Here is a 27,097-nt window from a genome sequence, read left to right as displayed (position 1 = left end):
TTTCTGGTTGCCTATGGGCCAGAGTTGTGCCTTCATGTTATGGGCCCAGTTCTGTGGAACTCCCTCCCACAAGAGGTTAGGCAGGCACCATACCTACTGAGTTTCAGGCGCCAGCTCAAAACCATTTTATTTCAGGAGGCCTTTGCACCCAGAAGGCTTCTCAGATGTTTTACGGGTCTCTTTTATTTTAGATTTTAAATTCTTGAAGTTTAAATTTTTTGAGGTTTCATTCATGTTTTAAATTGTGTATATTTTGTTGTAAGCCGCTTGAGACCTCCCTGGTGAAAAGCAGCCTGTAATTTTTTAAAAAATAAATGAAGGCTTCTGCAAAATAAGTAAACAATAATTTCCCTCACCACCTCCAAAAATTATGCTACTTTCCTCATCTTAATAAATAAGCGGTGTTTAAAATCAAGTCTGCTGGCAACGCAAATATTGCGTGCAGAAATTTAGTTACTGTAGTTCTCGCAATGCTGAACATGAAATTGGGAGTTTTCACTCTGGAAGGACCTTTATCACATGAATCCAGACCTTTGGCTCTGACCTTAACGCTGCAGGTGCAATCACTTCGTTCCATTGAGCAAAGTGGCAAAATTCCCACCGCTATTAATTAATGGCTCCGGATTGCAACCGGAATGAGCAGGGGAGGACGTGATCTTCATAGCAATAAGCAGAGCTTCTGTCTTCACAGCCGCCTGTGCTTTGGCTCCTTTCCGAGTCACTGGGTGGCCTGTTAAAAAGTGTCTACATATGTTTACTAACAAATAGGCATTTAGTGCTAATGCTAAATATAAGAACTCAGTGTTTACGCAGTGACCTTGTTTGCACATAACACTAAGGCAATCCATGGCTTTATTCAAATGCTTGGGCTTCTGGATCGCGGATGAGCTAAGCCATGGTTTGGCCTTGGGCTGTCGTCTGAACCTGGGCTTGTGGTTTGCCTCACTCCACCCAAACTATGAGTTGTATCCAAGGTTTGCTTTTGTTTTACAGCTCCTAGTTTGTCTAGAAGAGGCAAACCATGAGCCTGGGGTTAGGCAATATGCAAAACCAAACCATAGCACAGCAGGCACAGGATTAAAGGTGCCTCCACATTTCTCTGAGCCATAGTTTGGCTTGGTGTTACGTGCCAACCAAGCCATAAGTGCTTCAAAGCAGAGTTTCTCAACCTTGGGTCCCCAGCTGTTGTTGGGACTACAACTCCCATCATCCCTAGTGGCCAGGGAACACTGGGAGTTGTAGTCCAAGAACAGCTGGGGACCCAAGGTTGAGAAACTCTGCTTTAAAGCGCCCATATCCCATATCCCTTTGCAAAAACTTTGTAAAGCACGCTGAGTATTAATACCCTGATGTTACGGACGGTCGGCTGGTGCTGAAAGTGGCTTAAAAAGGAGCCCTGCTGCTTCAGACCAAAGGTCCATCTAGTCCAGTGTTTCCCAAACTTGGGTCACCAGCTATTTTTTCTGGACTACATTTCCCATCATCCCTGGCCACTGGTTTTGCTAGCTAGGGATGATGGGAGTTGTAGTCCGAGAACAGTTGGCAACCAAAGTTTGGGAAACCTTGATCTAGTCCACCATCCTGTTTCCCACAGTGGCCCACCAGAGGCGAAGCGAGGGCAAAAGCTGTCTCCTCCTGTTGCTCCCTGGCAAATTGGTAGAGAGAGGCCTAAGGAAGTATGCTTCAGGCCAGTCAGCTGAGCCCATGTTTCAGCTGGGGGCTTCCAGGCTCTGGATCATCGCATGGCACCAGACCCCTTGTATCCAATAGGAGAAGCACAGACATGAATTCTGGAGAAGCATGTTTGTGTGAAGATTAAGGACAGGTGCAAAGGAACGTAATGCAAGATATGTGCTTTAGAGAAATAATACATACAGTACAGTCATACCTCATGTTACGTTTGCTTCAGGTTGCGTGTTTTCAGGTTGTGTCCCGCAGCAACCCGGAAGTACCAGAAAGGGTTATTTCCGAGGTTCGCCGCTTGCGCATGCGCAGAAGCGCAAAATGACGCCACGTGCATGCGCAGAAGCGGCGAATCGCGGCACGCGCAGACGCGGGTTGCGTTCTTTTCAGGCTGTGAACAGGCCTCCAGGACGGATCCTGTTTGCAACCAGAGGTACCACTGTAGATGTCAGTAGATAAAAGATTTGAATGGAAACAGCATGGAAGTAAGGTTGGACAGTCTTAAGGGAATATCGTGTTTAAATTGAATTGAATTTGTTAAATGGTTTGAAAACTAATTAAAAAATTATGGGAAAAAGGAAAGATTTGGGCAGGTGCATGTACGCTAGCCGGCCCAGAACACAGGCATATGTGTCACAGCTTGAGCTTCCACCAAGGGAACCCCCTTGCCTGCCATCCCTCAGAAACGAAGCCAATCCCTGGAGGGGGCAGTTCCTGAAACCCCCCTTGGCATTCCTGGCACCGGCGCCTTCTGCCAGGTGGCAAACGGATGTCAAGCCTTTGGCAGCAGAAGCTTCGGAAGGTCCCCCGCCTCCCGGTTCCAAGCAAAACCCTCATCCCTGACTTACTCTTTCCAGGAACCTGCTCTCCTCTTGAGCAAACACAAGCGAAGCTCGTGTCAATAGAGATTAAGACAGTTGGGGAAAGTATGTGCGAGAGTGTGCGATTTGCTTGGCTACTTAATGCTAATAGTGCCTTTCCGCTGCATGTCAAGCTGATCTTTGCTTAACTGGTTGGCAAATTGAGGTGGCGGGAGAAAGGCAACGGGGAAGGCTGCATAAAGGTGATCCTGTCTGCTGAAATGACATTTGCACCCACCTTTTTGAGTGTCGTGCTCGTTCCAGCAGCAGAGTAATGTTGCTGTATGTTCCTGGACTACGATTCCCGTCACCCCTCGCCACTGGCCAGGGCAGTCCAATAGATTCCCCTCCAGTGTTCTTTAACTGGCTATGCTGTCTTTCTCAAACATTGCAGCGAAACAAAAGAAAGAGCATTAAAAACCAACCAGCCAACCAACCAACCATGTATTTTTAAAGTATTATTAGCCATGCTGGCTGTGGGGTGGGGATGGCAGGTCTTAGCTAAAATAATACATTGGGATAGCGTGAGAGTGGATGTCCTCCACCTGCTGTGCCCATTATGTTAGTTAAACAACAAACTTATTTTAAGACGACGCGACTCCATTGCATTCTTGTGGCCCTGTGCAGCTCCATCCATGGCTTCCTGGAGGACTACGTCTTCGTCATCCAAGCGCTCTTTGACCTTTACGAGGCCTCGCTGGACCCAAACTGGTTGGAGTGGGCTGTGCAGCTGCAGCACAAGCAAGACGAGCTCTTCTGGGATCCAAAGGGTTTTGCCTACTTCTCCACAGAGGCTGGCGACCCTTCCTTGCTCCTGCGCATGAAGGATGGTACGTGTTTCCCCTCAGAGACGAGACCGTCAGGCATGCAACGCCCCCGAGCAGATGAGCAAGAGCCTTAATCAAGTATCCGGGTTTTTCCTTTAAAAAATATTTTATTAATGTATGGATCGCTTTCTGACAATCTATAAACATACCATAAAACAGCAGACGCTCTCCCTTATGGAAATAGGTTCAACAGCAATACAGTGATACCTCAGGTTACAGACGCTTCAGGTTACAGACTCCACTAACCCAGAAATATTACCTCGGGTTAAGAACTTTGCTTCAGGATAAGAACAGAAATCGTGCAGCGGCAGCGGGAGGCCCCATTAGCTAAAGTGGTGCTTCAGGTTAAGAACAGTTTCAGGTTAAGAACAGACCTCCAGAACGAATTAAGTTCTTAACCCGAGGTACCACTGTACAGTGGAAAAGACCATTTCATCCAGCTAGGTCTAACTTTAAAACAGTTTGAGTAGGGTCGTATGCTGACAGGTCCTTTCCTGGTGTTTCCAGTGCCTGTGCTTAAAAGCAAACAAACCGTAAAACTAGTCTCTGTGCTTGATATAAGCCCACATCCATCTCCTGAGGCTAACGTGAAGCCTTGCCTCAGGGAAATGTCTCCTCAATCCACAACCCCACCTCTTGCCCCACTTTCCAGCCTTCAAAGATACAAGCGCTGGAGTTTCAAGCCTGGTATGTGGGTTGGTGCAGAGATGTGCATCAGCCGAGCATCTCTCTGCCTGCGGTAGACAGACACTCTGAGGAGGCACCACAGGCCTGGTGGTTCAGCCCGCTTGCCTTGTGCATTTATCACACTGTGGCCTCTCTATGTTACATTAGCATGCTCACAACCTACAGGCTGCCAGTATTCAGCGCTGAGTGGGCGACCTGATTTGCAGCATATATGTACACGGTGGGTGAGGTTCAGAGGCTGGCTTAGCTTCTCTGACATCGCAGATTGGGAGGGCAGCCTGGGAGCGATTGCCCAACAGCTAAGAGGGACATGGGAGACAGGACCACTTGCCCACTAAGGTCAGAAAGCAATTGCTTTAAAGTTAGGCCAGGATGTAATAGCTCTGTCCTGTGCCTGTTTGCTTGGCAATAAGTTGCACTGAATTCAGAGGTATTTACTCCTAAGTATCTGTGCAAAATGGGATGCGGGTGGCACTGTGGGTTAAACAACAGAGCCTAGGACTTGCCGATCTGAAGGTCGGCGGTTCGAATCCCCGCGATGGGATGAGCTCCCGTTGCTCAGTCCCTGCTCCTGCCAACCTAGCAGTTCGAAAACACTTCAAAGTGCAAGTAGATAAATAGGTACCACTCCGGTAGGAAGGTATACGGCGCTTCCGTGCGCTGCTCTGTTTCGCCAGAAGCGGCTTAGTCATGCTGGCCACATGACCCAGAAGCTGCACGCCGGCTCCCTCGGCCAATAAAGCGAGATGAGCACCGCAACCCCAGAGTCGGTCACGACTGGACCTAATGGTCAGGGGTCCCTTTACCTTACCTGCACAAAGGGGCACAGATTTCATATTGTTCCAGGGCTTCTGAAATGCCACTTAGCAGGGTTGCAGATCAGCTCTGGGGTTTCAGAACCTCAAGTTCAAATGTCCTTGGCCACGGACAGGCTGGTGACCCCTGCTCCTTTACGGCCTGTGAATTTGCAAGCAGAAAGCTCATGCGCTCTGGGTGACTTGACTACTGTTTCTCCTGCCCCACACTTTCAGATCAAGACGGCGCAGAGCCCTGCCCCAACTCTATTGCTGTTACTAACCTTCTGCGGGCAGCCAGCTACACCGGCCACAAGGAATGGGTGAAGAAAGCGGGGCAGATCCTGGCTGCCTTCTCGGAGAGGCTGCTGAAAATCCCTGTGGTCCTCCCGGAGATGGCCCGATCCGCTGCAGCCTTCCACCGGACCCTGAAGCAGGTAACTTTTTGGGCTCCTCCTTAATGTTAAGGGGTGGGGGGGATCCTCTGGCACTCCCCAGCCTCTACTCCACAGGAAGATAGCCAGAAGAGATTGCCAGCATCCTTGCTCCCCCTTCCAAAGTGGCTAAAGTCAGGGTGGAAAGGGGAGACCATTCTCCCTAACCCCCCGGTTCCCACCATTTAACACCCCCCGCCATTTCTCCCTCCTTTGGCCTGAGCCAGCAGGGATGTTCTCATATTTTTTTAGTTCACAGGATCAAGAGAGTAGGACCCAACTAGTCCAGCCCCCTGCAATGCGGGAATATGCAGCTATTCATACAGAGATTGAACCTGCAACCTTAGCATTATCAGCACCACGCCATAACCAACTGAGCTATCCAGTCTTTTGCCCTTCAAGAGAAGAACTTCAATACAGTCATACCTCATGTTACGTCTGCTTCATGTTGCGTTCTTTCAGGTTACGTCCCGCGGCGACCCGGAAGTACCAGAAAAGGTTACTTCTGTGTTTCGCCGCTCGCGCATGCGCACAAAAATGACATCATGCACATGCGCAGAAGCGGCGAATCGCAACCCGCGCGTGCACACATGCACCGCTGTGGGTTGCACTCTTTTCATGTTGCAAAAGGGCCTCTGGAACGGATCCCATTTGCAACAAGAGGTACCACTGTATATATATTCTGGGCTGGATTCAGCCAGCCCAGTTTGTATACCGTCTTTCTATATCACTCGCACACAAGGCAGTTTACAAGCTGAAGAAACTACCAAATGTACAACAAAGATCACATACCTTAGAACAATCTGATCCAATAATATAAACGGAACCTTAAAATAAAGCGTGTACGGGGGGAAGGGTGGAGCAGGAGGGTCCCTCGGCCTTTGTTTTGGCTTTTCTCCTACTGGGAGTTGGTTGGATCCCTCCTGAGTCTTTTATCGGTTGAAAGGTTCGAGGCATTCAGCCCAGAAATAGAACAGGCCCCTTGCGCATGCACACTGAGAGAGTCACCTGCGATGGGCCCTGGGAGACCCATGGCAACATGTTTCACCACTGCTTGTGAGCAGAGTATAGTTCATCGTTTTCTGCAGAGGTGTTTTCCCACCTGTTTTCTTTTCTTTGCTCTCTAAAGAAGTATTTGGAGCACATCCTTAATTCTGCTTTATTCTCTGGGCAGGTTGTTATCTGTGGTGACCCAGCAGGAGAAGACACCAGAGAGCTGCTGCACTGCTATTATTCCACATACACTCCAAACAGGGTAAGACCCACCAGCGGACAGCTGGCTCCTCCCTCTTTTGTGCTGCTTCTGGGTCTTCTGGCCCAGGTGTTTTCACTTTCAGGATGTCGGTGACCGCTCCCAGTCACCAGTCTAGCTGCCGCATTCTGGATTAGTTGTAGTTTCCGAGTTACCTTCAAAGGTAGCCCCACGTAGAGTGCATTGCAGTAGTCCAAGCGGGAGATAACCAGAGCATGCACCACTCTGGCGAGACAGTCCGCAGGCAGATAGGATCTCAGCCTACGTACCAGATGGAGCTGGTAGAAGAAGAAGAAGAAGAAGAGTTTGGATTTGATATCCCGCCTTTCACTCCCCTTCAGGAGTCTCAAAGCGGCTAACATTCTCCTTTCCCTTCCTCCCCCACAACAAACACTCTGTGAGGTGAGTGGGGCTGAGAGACTTCACAGAAGTGTGACTGGCCCAAGGTCACCCAGCAGCTGCATGTGGAGGAGCGGAGACTCGAACCCGGTTTCCCAGATTACAAAACAGCTGCCCTGGACACAGATTTGACCTGTGCCTCCATGGACAGCTGTGAGTCCAAAATGACTCCCAGGCTGCGCACCTAGTCCTTCAGGGGCACAGTTTCCCCATTCAGGACCAGGGAATCCTCCACACCTGCCCACCTCCTGTCCCCCAAAAACAGTACTTCTGTCTTGTCAGGATTCAACCTCAATCTGTCTACATTTGATGTAGACCTTTTATTTCATACATCAATTCAAACCCAGAGGGGCCCAGGCTTTCTGGTTTTCGAATGTCTTTTTGGAGAGGTTATTTGGTTTGATGCAATCAAGGTGAACAGTATGTTGAGGGGTGATGTTTGAAATCCGTACAGCGATGTCCATTTCTTTGTACAAGATCAGTCAGTACCCTAGTATTATCTCTTCAAATGTGTGGCAAACGTAGCTATTATGACTGTCTAGCCTACAACCTGTGTTTGTATGTCTGTGTTGGGTTCTTTTGTTACCAGTAAAAAATTAATGTTTGTAAAAAAGGGGGGGATCGGGGGAGGGGGCAGGCTGGATACAGGCTGGCTGACCATAGGGATCAAGATGACAGGGTGTATGACTGATGCCAACAACCCAAGGAAGTGCTGTGTTTGGTTGACAGAAACGGCAGGGGATGTTGTCGCTGGCTTGCCCACAAGAGCTCCAGTCCCTTAGTTTGAAGACTATAAGAAAAATGAGCACTCAAGACGATGTGATTTATTTCTTAGCCAACATGCTAGCCTGCAGACCCATGTATGAGATGTGAAGCCCCACCCCAGAGTGGCTCTCTTCAGAGCTATCAACCAGGCACCTATTTGGTCTGCTTACCAAAGCAGCCTGCTTAGAGTAACTGCCTTTAATTCCTTGCACCCCCAGACAACCCTTGTGAAACTGCCCAGTGTTAGAAACTGAGAAATGAAAGCTCGGAGCTCAATTAAACCTCGGAGCTCGGAGCACCTTAAACCTAGGTTATGGGCACAACAACGGAAGGTCTAGGCATGCTTTATAATAACAAGAATACAAAGCTGAAAATGAATGAACTGCTGCTAAAATATTACGTTCGTTTTTCACATGGTCTGCTCCTTCCCCTGCCCACCCCACTAATATTCTTAAGAGGGTGTCTTCTCTAGTCTCCAGAGAGTAGCTGGAAGTGGGGAGGCAGGAGAAGGTCCTCCTTTCCTTCTACTCTGCAGTTTTAATTTGATATCTTAGATGCAGTACTGTACCCAGAGCTCAGAAACTGCTCGTGCTAATGAAATTCCCTGTCGCAAAATGCGTCTAGAACTATGGGAGTTTCGAACATTGAAGCTGCCATCAACTTAATAAGGAGGGCCAGATTCTGTGACCAGTAGATGTTGCAGAAATGAAGGCAGAGGGTTGCACTGTTACTTACGGATTTTAGATGTTTCTCCCTCCGGGATCGGGTTTCTGGAGGTCACTGAAAAACACAGAGACTCCTGGAAGTGGGGACTGCGGAAGCTCTGTCTCCACCACATAGCTGTTTTGCCGTGTCCTGTTGTGCTCTACAAGCTGTGCCTCTTGGCAGAATCCTTTAAGGACCGTGTGAAAACCGGCAAACGCTGAAACATCTGCAAAGGCAGCGAACATTTCTGAAGCTGAATTTGTGCACTCCATGAAGCTATTTGCTAGGCAATCGAGGGAGAGACACACACAAGTCAAAATTTGCCTGCCTTCGGATTGGGGTGCAGCACTCTGCTTGATCTGTAGGCTCCAAGCAAAGCTGCTTGCCTTGACTACCGTGGGATGAAATCCTTGCAGTATGAAGAAGGCCTTGGGTTGTTTATGTCTCTTTGCTTCTCTCTGTTCTTCTTCTCCTTGATCTCCTTGCCCTCTTGCCTTTGTTGGATAAATTCTACCTCCCAGACACTCCCTTCCAGCTCGCTTCCCCTTCTTTCTCCAAGGTAAAGGCAGCGGTGTCTCATACTGCAGGGGCTGCTTTCATCTAACAGTGGCAACATCAGCGGCTTTGTCTTTTGGCCCCTGCCTGGGAAGCAGGTTGTTCCGACGGCTGCCACATATGCTTGAGCATGGGGTTCTCAGCACTTCCTCTCTGGGGGGCTAAGCACACATTGCTGTGGCCTGCGTCTCGCCCAGCTGTCATCCTTGGATTGCCCACGCATCTGGAGTCATAAAGCTGACACAGATTCCATGCAGAAAAATGTCCTCTTTTCCTTAGCAAAATGGACGGTTTGGATGACAACAGGCTGACTGTGGACTGCAGAGTTTATTTCCCTCCTCTGGAGAGGGCGGTGGTTAGATGCATTAGGCTTGGGCTTTTGATTGCAGAGGCTTTTTTATTTAATACCAGTTAGGGTGTCCCAGGATATCTCAGTCTGTTTCTTTGTGCTTCAAGTTTGCCAGTGTCTTGGTTTCTTCTGTGGGCCAGATTCTGCTTGAAGAAAGCTCTGCTCCAGCAGCTTGGGATAAATCCTGCATGTTGCTGTCAGTTGCTTTGGCTGCATTATTTGGAGCATCTCGCCATTCCATTTTATTTTGCCTGCCAGTGAGGTGCAGCAGGGGGAGGAAAAGAGGTGGAAAGGGTCTCAGCTGTTTGGGGCAGTGGAATTGCTGGGGACAGATGGAGGGCAGGGGAGATACTGGGGTCCCTGAAAAGAGGCAAGGGGACTGAGCAGCCGGACATCTCAGAAAGCCATGCTTTGCACCAGATTCGTAGGCACAACCCAGCTCTCCCCTTTTGCCAAATGCTTTACTCTGCACCCAAAAAAGTAAGTCATTTTCTTTTGCCTCTTTTAGGGTTGATGGGAGGAACATCAGTGAAGCTTTCATGCAGCAGAGGCTTGTCACTTATTTAAGTCTACGGTGGGGAACTGGATCCGACCAATGGGATAGATCCTTATCCCCACCACCTCCCGCAGGCCACATTTGACAGGAAGGTGAGGCTATGAGAGCCCAGCTGATAGTTGGCACAGGCCAAATGGCCAGGCCTGGTGGACTACATTAGGCCTGTGGGCCAGGAGTTTCCCACCTGTGCCTTAAGGCTTCATGACGCGATGGGGAGCCGAGGTGTTTGTGTCTTTTGCTAAAAACAACCCTTGTGCTGATTCCATCCCATAGCCTCCTGGGCTGCCCACACTCCCCAAAAGCCCTTGGGAGGACCTCAAAGCGTGGGAGCGCCTGAGACAGGACTTCCTGTATCTATAATGTGGCTCTGAGGATCTCCACAGGCAGCCTCCAGCACTGCTCTTACTTTGAGATCCTCCCCAGAGCTCTTAGGAATGCAGCACAAGGATTACTTTTATGTGAACACATAGGCACACTCCTTGACCAGCTTTTAACACTATGAAGCCTTAACATGAGTGACAAACCCCCAGAAGTCCCCTCAACTTCCTGGCTGATTTATTTTTGCCTGAGTAAACCATGAGAGTGGTGGTGGGGAGATGTATAAGCAGAGCTTTAGTATCTCGATTCCTCCTATATTTTAGTGTGTGGCCTATAAGGTGGCATCTCAGGTCCCTGCTTGTGGGCTTCCCAGGATGCTGTTGTGCTCAGGTACTGCCTTTGGTCTTGCCTTAGGCATCAGGTTGACGACCGTGAGAACAGGATATCACATTAGATGGACCTTTGGACTGATCCAGCGGGACTCTTACGTTTTGATGGCAGCTGGCTCTTCCAGCAGCTGTCATGTTTGCTAGGCTGCATCCCGCCTCCTTATGATTGATACCTTCCTTATCGAAGAACATGCCATGTTGAATGAAACTGGGATGGAGAAAGATTGGGGAAGCTGGTGGTTGTGTGAGTTTGCCTGATGTTGGGTCTCCTCCGCAAGTGGCAATAAGCAGTCAAAGGGCCAGAAATTCATAAGCAAGCCATAGAAACCTGTGACCCTGCCTGCTTGAGACCTGTTTACTTCTATTGAGTTATATGTTCACGGGCATTTGGCTTATTGTACTAGGGAGCTATATACCAAGGTGTTGGTGTCAGGAACTTTCGTCCCCAGTCTCTACATGGAGCAGTACATACAGAATTTTGAAAACCTTACAGACACCTGAGACCTCTTGGCTCTTTTCTGTGTGCTTCCTTATAGGGATGTTCAAAGTGTGAGAAGAACAAAACATTTGAAATTGCCTTAAGGCCCACAGATCTGGAGATGTGTCTGCCTTCACAGTTGCTCTCCCTTTGCCACTCAAGCCTCAGAACCAATCATAACAATACAATTCCCACAAAATCGGGAGTTAACGCCACAGCTTCACCCGCTGCCACAATACCAATCCTTTCCAAAACAGACAGACCAAATCAATCCCTGCTGATGGACTTGAACCCATCATGGCTTCTTGAGCCAATCTCATCCTTCCTTAGCCTAATTTGCCTCACGAAGCTGGTGTGAGGATAAAAATGGTACAAGCCATGCGTAAGCTAAGCTGTTCTGAGTACAGTGGACGCTTGGGTTGCGAATGTGATCTGTGCGGGATGCAGGTTCGCAACCCACAGCATTCGCAACCTGCGTCTGCGCATGTGCGGGTTGCAATTTAGCACTTCTGCACATGCGCAACTGCCAAAACCCGGAAGTAACCCATTCCGGTACTTCCGGGTTTTGGTGGTCCGCAACCCGAAAAACGCAACCTGAAGTGGCTGTAATCCGAGGTATGACTGTACAGTGGTACCTTGGTTCTCAACCTTAATCTGTTCCGGAGGTCCATTCCAAAACCAAAGTGTTCCAAAACCAAGGCACACTTTCCCATAGAAAGTAATGCAAACTGAATTAATCTGTTCCAGACTTTTAAAAACAACTCCTAAAATAGCAATTTAACATGAATTTTACTATCTAGCGATACCATAAAAGAAAGCAATAAACAGTGTTCTGCAGTCACACAATCAATCAATCAGTAGCTGAACTGGGTTCCAAAAACAACAAAAAAAAAGCCGCAAAAACAAAACGCAAAATAAATAGCAAAACCAGACAGACCTCAGTGTAACACTCAAAATGGAAGTGTGGCCCTCAAATTGGAAGCGTAGCACTCAAAATAGAGCATGTTTGGCTTCCAAAAAAAGTTCACAAACTGGAACGCTTACTTGCTGGTTTGCAGTGTTTGGGTTCCAAGTTGTTTGAGTACCAAGGTGTTTGAGAACCAAAGTACCACTGTACTATACAAAAAGAATACAATACAAATGGCGTGTGTGAGGGCGTAAGAAGAGGCCTGCTGAGTCAGGCCCAAGGCCCACCTTGTCTGGCATCCTGTTCTCACAGCGGCCAAGCCGATGCCCATAGGAGGCCTGAGGGAGCGGGATTCGAACACAAGAGCGTTCTCCCCGTTTGTGATTCTCTGCAACTGGCGCCCAGAAGCATTCTGTCTTCAGCACTGGAGGGAGAACGTAGCCATTGTGACTAGTAGCCATCAAAATACCTTATCCTCCGCAAGGGAGATAAAGAGAAAGAACAGTGCTCTTCTAAGATAGGCTTCCAGGAGCTGTCCAGCACAAGTGACTGGGAAATGTGGTCTGAAGTAGCTGCTCTTGCGCTGAATGCTGGGCTCTCTCAGGCATCGCTGGGGCTGAGGAGCAAATCCTGTCCTGCTCTGTACCTGGAGCTCTTTGCTGCTGCCCTGTCCCCGCCTCTGCTGCTGCTGCTGCTCCACCTCTCCCTTTGCCTTGGCGGAGAAGGATTAAAAGCACTGACCCACTTTGGAGCTTTGAAAGCGCCGTGTCGGCAGCAGGGAGCCGAGCCCGCCATTGCCAGTGCTAATAAATTACTCCCTTTCCCAACAGCTGTATCAGCTTTTTGTTCCCTGCAACCTGTACGTGTTCTGGGAGGGGCCCCAAGATAGATGATGAACCAGCGGAGGAGGCCTCTCGGAAGGGGAGCATGATCAAATCAAACAGCATGGAAATTAAATTCCATTCTCACCGTTTAATTCAATTTACTCTTAACTGCAGCAAAGAGCTTTGGAAGGGAAAGCTGTGATTGTCAGCAGCTCTTTCTCTATTTGTCGTCCATATAACAAATTGGGTGAGGGAAGGGTATGTTGCCCTCCCCTCCCTTGAGTATTTCCCCTGGATGGCTGGACCTTTGGGGGGACGAACCCCCCACTTCACTCTGTGGTCATTGACTCTCATTTCCTCCCCTGACTGCTTCAGTGACATGCTGCCACCACCTGCTGGCTGTCCAGAGGAGCAGCAGTGACTTTGTTGTGAAAGAAAGATGACTAGCCCAAATTACTTAGTCAAAAGTCATAAACAAGGTGCAGTCAGCCCGCCCACCCACCCATGAAACATAACATGGAAGCTTCAGATGGTGGGTTGCACTGGCAGCGGACTCCACAACATGCGGCTGAATCGCGTGCAGGATTGAAACATGCCTGCAATGAATCAGAAGATTAAGCAAGGGGTGTGATCACAGTGAGACTTGGGCCAAGGCACGTCACTCTAAACAACTGCATGTGCAGAGATGAAGCACTTCCTAGGTTTTTGTGCCACTAAATGGACAACTTGGGATCTCCAGTGGTGCTACATGCGATCACCACCTGGCTTACCTTTGTCATGCAAATCTGACCTTGGAATCAGCCAGTGGCTCACTCAGTGTGGTGTAGTGGTTAAGAGCAGTAGACTCGTAATCTGGTGAACTGGGTTCACGTCTCCGCTCCTCCACATGCAGCTGCTGGGTGACCTTGGGCTAGTCATACTTCTCTGAAGTCTCTCAGCCCCACTCACCTCACAGAGTGTTTGTTGTGGGGGAGGAAGGGAAAGGAGAATGTTAGCCGCTTTGAGACTCCTTCGGGTAGTGATAAAGCGGGATATCCAATCCAAACTCTTTTTCTTCTTCTCTCTGCAGGTTACCCCTCTTTCTTCCACCACTGTCTGGTTTAAATAAGACCCTCTCTCCAACAGCTTCTCTTGGCATATCTGCCTCCTCTGTGTGGGGCTTCTGAGATTCCCTCTGGTATAGTCCTACTTTTGGGGGAGACTATGGGTGGAAGGATCTTGTCTGTGACGATCCCTGGCTTTTTTCTTGATAATGTGTTCTCCATCCTCCACATCATAGGCTCCCACCCACCCCCGCTACTGAATTTGAGTTCAGACCTGGGAACTTCTCAGAGGGCATCATCTAGCTCTCCATTTGCATGGTCAACGTTTTCACCATATTGTCCAATCAACATAGCATAAAGGAATCATCATAAGAATACAATTGGATCAGACCAATGGTCCCTCTAATCCAGTATGCTGTCTCCTGATGTGGCCAACCAGATGAGCCCAAGAAGCCTGCAAGCAGAGCAAAATGTAGACAAGTCATCTCCACCTTCTTCTCTCCCCTCCCACAACCCCCTCAACATTCCTCAGAAGTGCATAGTTCAATCATTGCCAACAGAGGGGAAAATACAGATGCCACGAACTCTTCGTTTCCCAGTTTTTGTAGTAATTTGGTGTAGCGGCCAAGAATACCAGCATTGGGAGTATCCTCAGTAATAGCACAAGAAAAGATAGAACCAGGGCACAGATTCCTTCAGGCGAAGAGGAAACTAGTTCTAACTGATCTGGGTAAAGACTTGGCTCAGAATGGAATCCCCCAGGATTTTCACGCACATCACAAACTCAGCCCCGTGTCTGGCCTCTTCACTGCTGATTTCATTTTGTGGGAATTCAGCAGCCTAAAGGACACAACAACAGTTGGGTACCAAGTCACTGTCTATGTTGCTAACTGCCCGCGTGCCACCAGGTAGCCACGTTGGCCTGAATTTCAATGTTCAAGTAGGAAGAGTGTAAACAAAAATACCGGGAATGGGATGGCATTCGGGAGTGATGCTCAGGCTCACAAACAATCAAAGTGAGCAACTGGAACTACAGAATGGGGCAGTTTGAAAGTGTTTGAGGCATGCTGAGAACTTTGGCCGGCTTAGCATTACAGAATATCACAGGGTGGTGACCCCAGAACAGTTTTGTCTGCCATTGCTCCCTGCACTCTGGAATGCCCTTCCCTCTTTGTCAGGGAACTGCCATCAGCTGAGAGGTGAGAGTGGTAGGGCAGTTGTGTTGGGAACCTCCGAAAGTCTTGCGAAGCAGTTCCTCCTCTGGTGAGGAGGAAAGCCCCACCTCCAGTGGGGAGGAGGTGGTGGGACCAGAGCCTCAACACCGACCCTGAGCAAGTCGGAGAGGAGGGAAGTACCCCTTTGCCAGCACCCACTCTGCGCAGTAGTTTTCGGCACAGGGAGGGGAGGAGAAGGTTGGGGGTCACACGACTGTTATGCTGGGGGAGGTACAAGGACCGACCACTCCCAGATTCTGCTAGCGACTGAGCCAGACATGAACTTGCGACGCTCTTCACTGTAAATAGTTTGCACTAATAATAAAGCCTGGAAAAGACAGGTCAGAGTCTTGCCTGTTTGCTCTCGAGCAATCACACCACTATCTGACACTCTGCCTTATGCGAAACACCCCCCAGAAGTTGCTTCAGACATCTTGTAAAGTCTTATCTTATTGCCCGGGCTTTCCCTGACCCATAGAATTGGATGCTCTTATTTCTAGATCTCTGGTGTTTTTAAAATCTCTGTTCTTATAATACTGTTTTTTGCGACTGCATTTATGGTTGCACTAACTTAGAGATTTTAAAGGTTAAGCGGTTGAGAAATGCCTTTAAATATATAAATAAACAAACTGAGCTGTCCTGCTATTCCAGTGTCATTAGGTGCTACCCTCTCTGGGATAGGTGATTGAGCACTTGCCAGCAAAGCCTGTGAACGAAGGTGGGTGAAAGTGTAACCTGAGGCAAGGGAACGGCATAAAAAGAGAGGTGGCGCAGCAGCAGTCTAGGAAGAACTGATCCTCCTTTTGTGCACAGGCTGCGGTGCAAATTTAGGAAGATGTCTTCATTTTCTTTTTGCAGCTCCATTGATCTTTTTGTTTTCCTTTTCTTGCATGTGATGAGGCAGCCCTGACTCACTTCCCCCCGGAGATGCGCTTGCTTGTGTAGGCAAGACTAACAGATATATATCAGCATGTTACTTGACATCCTTACTTGCACCGTAGGAGCAAGGTGCTGGTGGCTAAGCCTGCCCAGGTGAATGTAATGGATTTGGTCATTATAGTAATTAATGCCTCGCCAAACAATGTAGCAGCATCCTGCTTGGAGTGGAAAGAAAACAGTCAATTCTAAGGTGGAAAGGAGAAGTCAACTTTGCTTTAGATACCCTGTGTTGGAAAGATGACTGGATTTTTTTTCTACGCTGGGACAGCATGGGAGGGTGGAACTGCATGGCACACCTCAGCCTTGTGTCCTCAAAGCCCAGCTGTTGCATCTCCTCTGCAGATTGGGAACAGGAAGGGATGACGTCCGCCAGTGAAGTGGCAGGTGCAAAGTGAGCACTGAGCCTTTTTGTCACCTGAGATGGTGGTTTTCTGCCCCTACCTGCATACTTCATTAAAATTACACTCATCAGGCCCCCAATTGGCAGATGGGGAGGCATGCCCAGGCTTTGAAGTGAAATACAATTTGTTATTCCACTCCCTTGGGACTGCCAGAGGTCTTCCTGACCAGGGGTGCAGCTCTCTATCCTTTTGACGTGCTGGGTGTGGATGGTCCAAGCCCAGGGTTTCTAGATGTCATGCAAAAAAACATTTGGGACAGAAATGTTGGTGTAGGGGACTTCACGACTTCTCCAGCTTGAGAAAAATACAAAATCAATGAAAACAATTAAAATGGAGGCTCAAGTGGCCTCAGCAGCATGAAGTGCCTTCCATTGGCTTGAGCTGGTGGCCCAGCTATGCCCCTATCTGGCCCGAGATAGCCCAATTTCTGTTGTCTGTTCCTTGGTAGTCTGTAGGTTGGATTACTGCAGTACACGGGGCTGAAACCTCAGCTGGTGCAGAACTCAGTAGCCCGGTTGCTGACAAAATAAAAGAAGCCTGACACGTCAAAAGAAACATGTATTATACATATAGAAGAGTCAAGCCCCATGCTGTACTATATTTTTGCAGTATGGCTTTTTAAACATATTTAAGATCAACATATTTTTACACAGTCATATGCACTGTTGTATGTATTTGTTTATGCGGCAGATTACTTTAGGAAACCTGTAGTGTACATGTGTATGCTATCTGAATAATGAAGCCACTTCCGCCTTAAGGAGGAGGTGGGGTTGCGGGCTTCATGGCCCCTCCACATGCCCAGGGGGTGGGAGGCCAGCCCCTGCACGATTGGGGGATTCCTGGCTGCGTCACCTCCTGGCCAGTCAATTGGGTTGCTCTGGGGGTGTGGCCTGCCCCTTAAAGGCAGGACACAGCCGGGGATCTCCCATCTTCGTCCGCTTCCATCTGCTCTGGTTTTTCCCACCCTCCCACCCTTCAAGGTTTTCGTTCTTTGACCTTGCTATGGACTTCAGTTGGTTGCTGTTGAGGGGCCTGGTAGGAATTCTTCCACTTGGCAAATTGGCGCTAGCCACTTGGTTTTTGCCTACCTCATAGCAAATTGTCACAACTTCCTGGGTATTGGCGGTTAGGCATTGTTATTGTTCTGTAGTTAGAAGAGGGGAGGTAGCGCCATCACCTGCCCCACATATTGAAGGGTAGTCCGTTAAAGGATTCTGGGGGGCGTGGCCTTGTCCGAAGCTTGGGGAGGTGAGGGCCTAAGGCACGCCCCCTATCGGTGACCCCGGGGGAGCTCCTAGTTGATGTGCATCAGCAGGACTTCCCCTACTGGTGGTTAACCCTTCCCAGACTTCAAGGGCTGGAGTCAGATATAGTCAGTTAGGTCCAATGCCTAAGCCAATACCGCTCATCACCTGTAACCAATAAAGGTGTGGCCTTTTTTAGCCCATTAACCTTAATAATTGTGTCATGTGTCATTATTCTACCTGGGGGGTGGGGAACTCGCCACGCAATGCATATTGCATGTGAGAATGGTTTGTATTTTTAGTGGAACTGGTGGTGGTGGGTGCTTGCTTCCCATTTAGATTCAGGAGTTAGATTCGAATTAGGGGGGGATCCATGCAGATAAGCTTAACCGAGATTTTTAGGCAGTTCCATTCCTAGCTCTTTCTCCTGGCTTGGGCCCCTCTGCTCTGATTTATGGGCTCAGCCCTTGATGCCTGGCTCATCTCCGACAGCTGCCTACTCCTGAGCCTTGGCAGAAAACGGCATGTTTTGTTTTTCTTGAAAAGTGCCTCATGTTTGGGGTGATTTTTGACATCATTTGTAAGACAGATGCGTGTTGCTTGGCAGTGCTGCTCTCCTTGCTGCCATTCTTCCCTCTCCTTTTCCCTCACAGCCCCATGGCCTCGCTTGTCACCATCCTAATGGTCACGGTGACCCAAGCCCATGATGATCTCATGGACACTGGCGAACAAAACCACTCGGGTCACCCGTCACCACAGCCAATCAGATTAAAGGTCGGCGTGATAGCAAATGAAGCTGAGGTCTGTGAGGGCAAAGAAGAATGAAAATGGCGCTGAGGAGAAGCCGCCGCCAAGGGAATAAAAATGTGCTGAACAACATTGAAACAACGTGAATAATCTGTCAGAGGATTTCTTTCCCCTCTGCACACAATAATTTGCTTTGCTGCGTGGCTTTGCTACTTCAAAAGTGCATATTGAAATTAGGGGGAGTTCAGTGCCTCTCTATTCCAGATGTGATGTGCCCTTCCGAATGACAGGATTTGAGGGGGTCCCACTGTTGGAAAGGGAAGGCTGTGTCACACCCCATTCTGACACAAAAATGAAAAAGGCAGCCAGTGGGCAGCCTCAGGCTGGAGTTTGCTTTCTGGTTTATTATTCCCTGCCCTGCTAATGGCCTATGGGTAATTATGAAGGATTTCATTATCTCCTTTGTCCACCAAGTGCTAATGCTCTGGCTTTCCTTTATCCTGCCTGAGCAAGAGGACCTCAGGGAGGCTGCAAAAAAAATGAATTAATGAATTTCTGGTTGGACATGAATTGGTAATTAATCACCCCTGGAATTCAAGATAAAGCCAATGAGAGAGAGTGACAGTTTATAAAAATGAAAAGAAAGACAAACGCGGCCAGTTTGTGCAGGGTGGGGATGTGTGTGTCTGTTATCACTCTTGAAGATGCTCTGAATGCACCAGGGAGGTCAGGTGGGCCAAACAGGTGGAATCTTTACCAAGGTTCCTCTTCCTGGTTTAGGTGGATCCAAGTACAATAAAATAGATAGTCTGTGTTGTATAGGAGAATCCTTTGGGGTGGGATGAAGGGGGCTCTGCCACTTCCCAAGGAGTAGATGTAACTGACAGCCATCTTGAGCCAGGAATTTGCCAACATATGGAGGGGGGGTAGTGGGAAAGCAAAGGGTGAGTGGCAGGAGGAGCCACTGAAGGCATTGGAGCTCATCTAGGGCATCCTTGGGATGCTGGGGAATGTTTATTTGTACGAAGTAACATTTTCTGGCGTGCAGTTGACCAGGCACTTATGGTCAGGAATTCTCCCTTACTCAGAAGCTGCATCAGGTTTTATGCATGGTAGATGCTGGCTGAAAAGGAGAGGCATTTTGACATAGATATAGATATGGTTTGAGGCGACATATGCAATTGCCGACTTGGGGAGCGAAGGATTGCATTCTTACCTGTAAACAGATGTTGCGCGTTTTAAGGCACTTGCTGCAACCAAGTGGGAAATGAATTAGTATTAAGTGTGCCTTGGCACATGCAAGCGTGGCCATCTTTGGACGAGACCTGTTTGGTGGCTTCCCTGAATGGCTTTCCCAGACAGGGGAAAGTTAACAGCTCCATGTCAGACACCGGGTGCACTGGATTGGCCCCTCTGATGGCAACTGACTTCCCAGCCTGGGAGGATTATGGGCTGTGGTGTGAAACAGTCCATAATCACCTCTGACTAGCATTCCCAGTGGCTCAGGAAGTTGGTGTCTCTTCCATAAGATCTCAGTTTGAGCTCAGCAGTGCATCACAGAAATGACATATTTGCCTTTATCCCAGGGTGCTGATGTGGGCAATACTGTTTATAGGAGGTTTGGGTACCCTCTGTTTCATATCCTCCATGTGTATGAGTGTGTGTGCACATGGTCTCGCTTTCACACAGTCCAGAGAAGCTTTTTTTCTCTTTCTATGTGACTGATAATGTGATAATTTCACCACACTGATGATTTCGCCCTTTCCTGTTCATTTCCTTCTTCCCTTATAAATCAATCACTCTGTGTGTGTGTGTGTGTGTGTGTGTGAGAGAGAGAGAGAGAGAGAGAGAGAGAGAGAGAGAAGGGTCCATTGTCCTGTAATGACAGAAGTATTTAGTGTATCTTCTACCCTGTTTCATTTCAGCACACCCTGCCCTGTTTTACACCTTGAACAAAGGTAGATGATCCTTGCGCTTGACAAGCTTCATCCCCAATGCACTTTCCATTAACGCCCAGGACCCAGGGGAGCTAATAATAATTTCTGTATTGTAAAAATTAATTAGTGCTGCAGCCATTCATTTCTCAGGCATGATTAGAGCGTTCCTAACAGGGGTGACCCAATGCGACAGGAGCTGCAGAAGCTTTGATCTGGCCTAGAAAACACCCCAAGAGCTCACTTTGAAATGTTTGTGGAGAGAAAAATCAGAACAGGGAGATGGACGCTGGGGCATTTTCCAGGAGCGAAACGAATATAATGAAAAGGACGCCCTAAACAGAATGAGGACTGGCAAGCAAAGGAGAGCCTTGCGCTAAGGAAAGGGCGTTTAGATAGGCAGTCAGGTGTAGTAGCCAAGTTACAGTGCGCATAGAATGACAAGGGAAAAGATGGGGGAGGAAAACACCTAGGCATTTAAATGTAAGGGAGAAAAATGCAAGAGGTGAACAGGCTAGCAATTGTTAGTTTCTGTTTGCCACTGAGCAGTGCTTTGGAGTCACAAGGCTCTGTTTACATTCCAGAGACATTCCAGGCTGTTGGAAGTCTCACGGAAGATGGGAGACGGATGTAACATTACTGGTTAATGTTCCTTTGTTTGTTTCAGTTGCTCTCTGCTTTCATAGAGAAAGGATGTTTCTTTTCTGTCTGCGTAGTGAGAAATAAAACTCTATAGCCATGTAGCCATAAATCTCATCACTTCCCTGTGCTGGAAACTCTGCTGAATGGGAATGTGCCTGAGGCTTCATCAAATTATCGTTGGAGGCGATTCCGAAGGACTCGACCGGAGGAAGATGAGCTTTATCAGCTCGACGGAACGCAGATTCCGACAGGAATGTGCATAGGGATTGGATGCTTAAGAAAGGGCCTTAAGAGACACACACACGGATAGCAAAGGGGTGGAGTCCAACGTTAGCAAAGAAGGTGACTATATCAGTTCTAAAGGCAAGGCTGAAAATGGACACTGAGGCCACAACCCTGGCTGCTGTCACAGACAGAGCAATACAGTGGCATAATATCACAATAATGCCAGTCCTTCCATGCTACCATGCATGTCTCAAAGGCTAGTAGTGGGGAGGATGTGGTTTGGGTGAATGACACAGTGTGGAGCCTCCAGGTTTCATGCACATCAAAGCGCTTTAAGTCTTAGCAATAGCCCAACTATTTCTTGAAATGCTGGGAACAGGAGACTGTAGAAGAGAGAATGAAGATGTCCGGGTGCCTGTTTCGTGGGGGGGGGGGACCTCTTTGTGTGGAGAAAAAGAGGGAAGGGGCTACCACACCTGGTGGGGCAGCTTGTCTGCCCACTTCCCACTCTGCACTGGCATGCTTGACACCCTCTGGCCAATCAGCTACTGATGCAGACGGAGAAGGTGCATCTTCCCTTTGGACCACTATGGGCTTATATTACAACAGGCCCAACTAGGAGGCAACTTCTCCTGCCTCCCCACCTGACTATGGGCAATAAGGCCCTGGGTATCAAAAGGAAAGGTTCTGCTCCTGGTCATCCTGAGCATCTCTGTACAATAGAATACCAAGAGCAATTTTTAAGAGGTTGGGAGAAGCAAGGCAGTCCATTTTGAACACATTCCAAGGAAAACCTAATCTATCAGCTATAATGGAACCTCCAAGTTGCCAGGGATATACAGATGGGAAGAGGCGATTCTTGCTTGTGGGTTTCCTGGAGGCTTCTGGCCAGATGCACCTGATGCATCCTCAGTCTGTTCTAGCAGGGTTCTTCCTTTTCTGGAGCCACCTGTGTGATGCTCACAAGCACCAATGGGCCCACTAGTACTTTCTGTGCCACCCATGAAAGGTCTGCATAAACACCCCCTTGGGAAAAAATCCCGCAATCCCCTGTTCACTGTTCCTGCTCAGTTTCTGTTTGGACAGGTTCACCTTTTCTCATATATATATATATATATATCTCCATTTTTTATATTTGCATGCAACGCAACACCTTAAACATGCCCACATTTCATTGGATGCCCGGAATGGGGGACCCGTGCTTCCTTCCATTCTGAACCTCTATTCTCTCTGTGAGTGAGCATGGCATTGACTGGTGCCTCCCCTCCCACCCCCGGCTGATGTTGAGGAGGGGATGCCTGAGCTATTTTGTGGTCATTTTGTGGGCTCTTTTTGATGTGGCAGACGTTGTGTGTTATGCCATTCCCTTATACAGTGGTACCTCGGGTTACAGATGCATCAGGTTACAGATGCTTCAGGTTACAGACTCCACTAACCCAGAAATAGTACCTCGGGTTAAGAACTTTGCTTCAGGATGAGAACAGAAATCGCGCGGCGGCAGCGGGAGGCCCCATTAGCTAAAGTGGTACCTCAGGTTAAGAACAGTTTCAGGTTAAGAACGGACCTCCGGAACGAATTAAGTTCTTAACCCGAGGTACCACTGTAACAGTGATGTCGTGTTATGCCACACCCCCATGGCAGACATTCCTCAAATTGACATGTGTGCCCACTGACCCAAAAGGGTTGATGTCCCCTCTTCTAAAGTGTCAGCCATTTCTCCTCAATCTGCTCTGGGTGCTTTTAAGTGGTGGTGATGGGGGGTGGGGGGAGGCAGGTCCAGAGTTGCTCAAAAGTCCCTGTCAATCACTTCCTGTGTTCAACAGTCATAATGCCTCAGCGAGAGAGAGTTTGTTTCACTCCTGACCAACTTCCTTGATACTTTTGGCCTGCTGTGATGGGCTTCTGTGCTTAAGGCAGCATGAGAGGTGACACAGGCATTTTGAGTGAATGAGGAAAAAGCTACTTATACAAAGCCGACACATTCAAGGCATAGTTACAGGTAGGTAGCTGTGTTGGTCTGCCATAGTTGGGGAAAAAATAAATCCTTCCAGTAGCACTTTAGAGACCAACAAAGTTTGTTATTGGTATGAGCGTCCGTGTGCATGCACACTTCTTCAGATACACTGAAACATTCAAGGCATGGATGAGAAAAAGCCGATTCAAGGCCTCATCATCCCCTCCCTGTTCCCCCGGAGGATGCTTCAGGTGGACCAAGTTCTTAGGAGCTTTCTAGTCCGGTTTGGCTCTCGTGTGTCCTTTGGCTGGTGCCAGCCTCCATTTCATCATGGTATCTCCCTGTTCTCCATTCACGTGATCAGTGAATTCTGACCCTCTGGGAGCTACACATTCAGGATGCGTCAGGAAAGGCCCCCTCCACATATGCTCAGCTCCTCTACCCAATTGGGAACCCTACTTGGTGCGCACAGCCCCTTTCACTAATGCTAAATGTGCAGCTGTGCGGGGAGCATGACCCAGGCTTGCATTGGTGTGGGAAGGACCCACCGGCCACACTTGTACCTCGTCACATGGCATTGAATGCACGGCAGGGTTCATCTGGACATTACTAGTTTGTGTCAGACTCATTCTTTGGGTGGAGAGAGAGAGAGAGAGAGAAGGGCCTGCTATTTAGCCGCTTGTGCCAGCCTGACATTCAGCTCCTTGCATGATCTTGCTTCAATCCGGCACCAGGGGAACAGCGCTGGATAGAATTTGGGCTAGGCCTGGGCTCGAGCTCCAGATCCTACGTGCAGGAAGCTGGCATGCTGTAAAAGTGATTAATGCAGTTTGAGTTCAATTAGAGCGGCGTGTTTGAAGCCTGCTGGGCAAGCGGGGGTGGCAGCAGCATGATTCTGTTGATCACAGCTTAGTTGTGGCACAGATGGGGCTGAACGGGGAGAGGGTGGCAGGAGGAGGGGAGGGGGGAAACACAGGCTCTCTTCCCCGCAAACGGCTTCACAGTGCAGTGCGCAGCCCCAAGTCCCGAGTGACAAGGAGTTGGACAAGGAGAGACTTGCTTAAATAAGTCGCACCTGCACAGCTCCTCATGTCCAGGACACACACGAGCCAGTCGGGATGCTGTGGGCTTGTTTACGCAGCCAGGCTGCTGGGTTGTTAACGGAAGGTGTCGGTTCTGGTTTGCTACTCAGGGTAACAGTTTCTCCCCGGGCTTCATTTCACGAATCTCCGTTTGTCACCACGGATCTGGGTGTGACAAACTCAGGGTGGGCTCCTGTCCTCGGTACCTTAGGCAAGAGACAGGTGTAACACACCTTGGATAGCCTGTATTACAGATAGGATATTCTGCTCCTCCACATTTCTTCGCAGCAGGCTTGGTAGAGAGACTGTAGTATTGCTTACGCTGCGTATTCCTCTGAGTTGTCAACAGGACAGAGGGAGAAGCTGCTGATTCTTCCATGTTTTCTTTTCATGCAATGTCAGAATTTTTCCAGAATGACCGGAAAGGATCTAGAAGGAATCTGAGCGAAATACCTGCACAGAGAGGCAGGACCCACCATCCCAAATACAGTGGTACCTTGGGTTACATACGCTTCGGGTTCTATACGCTTCAGGTTACAGACCCCGCTAACCCAGAAATAGTACCTCGGGTTAAGAACTTTGCTTCAGGATGAGAACAGAAATCGTGCTCCGGTGGCGCGGCAGCAGCAGGAGGCTCCATTAGCTAAAGTGGTGCTTCAGGTTAAGAACAGACCTCCGGAACGAATTAAGTACTTAACCCAAGGTACCACTGTATTCTTATCGGAGTTGCTTACACACAAGCTGTTCAGTCTGAAGTTACCATCCTTGGTTCACTTAGATTTTATGCAGAATCCATATGCATTCCAGTGTTTTCTGTGTTCCTGCTCTCTGCATATATGATTTTAGGCTACTGTTTTCACTTGCCTGTTGGGTGTGTGCAGCCAAATCACAACTGAGACCTTTTAGGGCTGCTCAGTATTTAAGTAGAAGTTTCCTCCTAGTGGCTTCTGCCTCCAATTGCTTTCTGTTCAGCACATCCTTCGTCCCATAATCACTTCTTGTTCCCTTGCTGGGGGGTGGGGGGGAAGCAGGCTTTAATTGCTGGCTTTTATTTTTCCGGTCACTTTTTTAACTGTAAAAGGGCGTAATTTTGCAATTCAGAAAAAGAAAGGAAAATAATGAAAGGAAACCAGTCATTTAAGTCCCCGTCCCCCCCAAAATAGACTGACCAAGAGGCAGTTAATCAGTGATGTTGCAAGCAGGGAGCTTGGAATTAAAGTTGAAGGGGACATTTGCTGAATGGGGACAACTTTTGAGTAAACATTGTAGACAGAGCTTAGCAATGGAGATGGGCATTTTGGATAATATAGCACTACATGGTCTTGTGGAATGGCCACCTTAATTGTGCTTCCAGCTGATTTTGAGCCCTAGTTTGCCAGCAACCCAGACAAATCCATATAATCAAGATTATAATGTGTCACAAGCAGGAGAGGCCAAGGTGTGCCATTCCAGAGATACCGATGGAGCAAAGAAAAAACGCCCCAGAGAGTTAATTCCTAAACATATATTTTAAAAATATCTATATGGTGCTTTTCTTGGCAAAGCCCAAGCAAAGCAACCTACAAGCAATAAAAACTACAAGTATGAACCCCTCCCAATATTGCTAAAACTTAGAATAAAACAAATTTGTGAAGTCGAAAACAAACCCAGACATCCAGTAATATTTAACTTAGTTGACCCAGATGTCTCCCAGAAGCCACATGTGCTGCACGTGTCAGAAAACTGCAGGCAGGGCAGGGGGGATGGGAGGACCGATGGAATGAGCCACCAGTTTAACCCTGGGTCTCTGAAACATTGCTAGATATTTGAGCAAGGCCCCGGTGCCTAGGAAAGGGAGCAGGTTGCGTCGTCTTTAACACTCACTTTAGCCTGTGTGTCTTCCTTGTTGTCTCTCCCATTTCAGGTGCTGATTCTTGCAGACGGGGACACCAAGGGGTTCCTGTACCGGCACCTTGGCTTCCTCTCCTCTCTGGAGAAGAAAGATGGAAAAGCCACAGCTTACCTTTGCGAGAACTTTGCCTGCTCCTTGCCTGTCACCTCCAGCCAGGAGCTACGCCGCCTGCTGCTGCCCTGAGCTGCTTGCCTTGGTGGCCCTTGCGCTTCAATGGACATGAGAAGAGAGAGCCCTGCTTGGACCTCGCAATAAAGTCTCCTTTGAATAAAGCCAGGTTGAATAAAGCCAGGTTGGGCCCACTTCAACCCGCCTGTTTCCATTTGAATAGCATCTTCCCCCTATGTTCAGTAGTGGTCAAGTTTGTTTGCCGTTAGGGGCAACCAGTTCGCAGGGCTGGGGAACCTTGTGGGTCGCCCAGCTGTTGTTGGATTCCAACTCCCATCAGCCCCAGCCAGTGGGTCAGGGATGATGGGAGCTGGATCCAGCAGCATCTAGTGGTCCACAGCCTCTCCTCACCTGCAGGGTTTACTTTTAGACTTGCAGAGGAAGCTCAGCAAGGCCCTAACTTTCCTCACAGCTCAGGTTATGATGGGCAAAGGGCCGTCTTGCCAGTGAGACACCCCAGGCTGTTTTAGGCACTGTTGTGGAGCGACACTCACTGTATATTTTGTTAAGCTACTTTGAAGATGGAGGCCTGACCTTGCATATGTAAGTGTGGATGGGTGAAGTAAAGCACACGGTCCAAGACTCCAAATGGTGTACATGGTACATAATTAGAGGAGACTACATGGCTGCATAGGGATGTGGGTGGTGCTGTGGGTGAAAGGTTAAACCACAGAGCCTAGGACTTGCCAATCAGAGGGTCAGTGGTTTGAATCCCCGCTACGGAGTGAGCTCCCATTGCTCGGTCCCTGCTCCTGCCAACCTAGCAGTTCGAAAGCACGTCAAATTGCAAGTAGATAAATAGGTACCACTCCGGCGGGAAGGTAAATGCCA

The 27,097-nt window shown here is 48.6% G+C and overlaps 1 protein-coding gene across 4 annotated transcripts in view; it reads left to right on the top strand.

The window, feature by feature from the left end:
* Nucleotides 1-26,426, top strand: part of SPATA20 (spermatogenesis associated 20) — a 46,924-nt gene extending 20,498 nt beyond the window's left edge. For all 4 annotated transcript variants that reach the window (XM_081899649.1, XM_081899652.1, XM_081899651.1 and 1 more), the window contains exons 13-16: nucleotides 3,171-3,373; nucleotides 5,089-5,288; nucleotides 6,460-6,540; nucleotides 26,111-26,426. In XM_081899649.1, coding sequence (XP_081755775.1) covers nucleotides 3,171-3,373; nucleotides 5,089-5,288; nucleotides 6,460-6,540; nucleotides 26,111-26,281 — 655 coding nt within the window. In that variant the 3' untranslated portion in view covers nucleotides 26,282-26,426. The remainder of the gene's footprint in view (nucleotides 1-3,170; nucleotides 3,374-5,088; nucleotides 5,289-6,459; nucleotides 6,541-26,110) is intronic.
* Nucleotides 26,427-27,097: the final 671 nt, after the last annotated feature.

The sequence above is a fragment of the Podarcis melisellensis genome, assembly GCF_964234715.1.
Source record: "Podarcis melisellensis genome assembly, chromosome: 2".
Lineage (NCBI taxonomy): Eukaryota > Metazoa > Chordata > Lepidosauria > Squamata > Lacertidae > Podarcis > Podarcis melisellensis.
The sequence above is the reverse complement of the archived record's forward strand: the minus strand, read 5'-3'. Positions and strand labels throughout refer to the sequence as shown.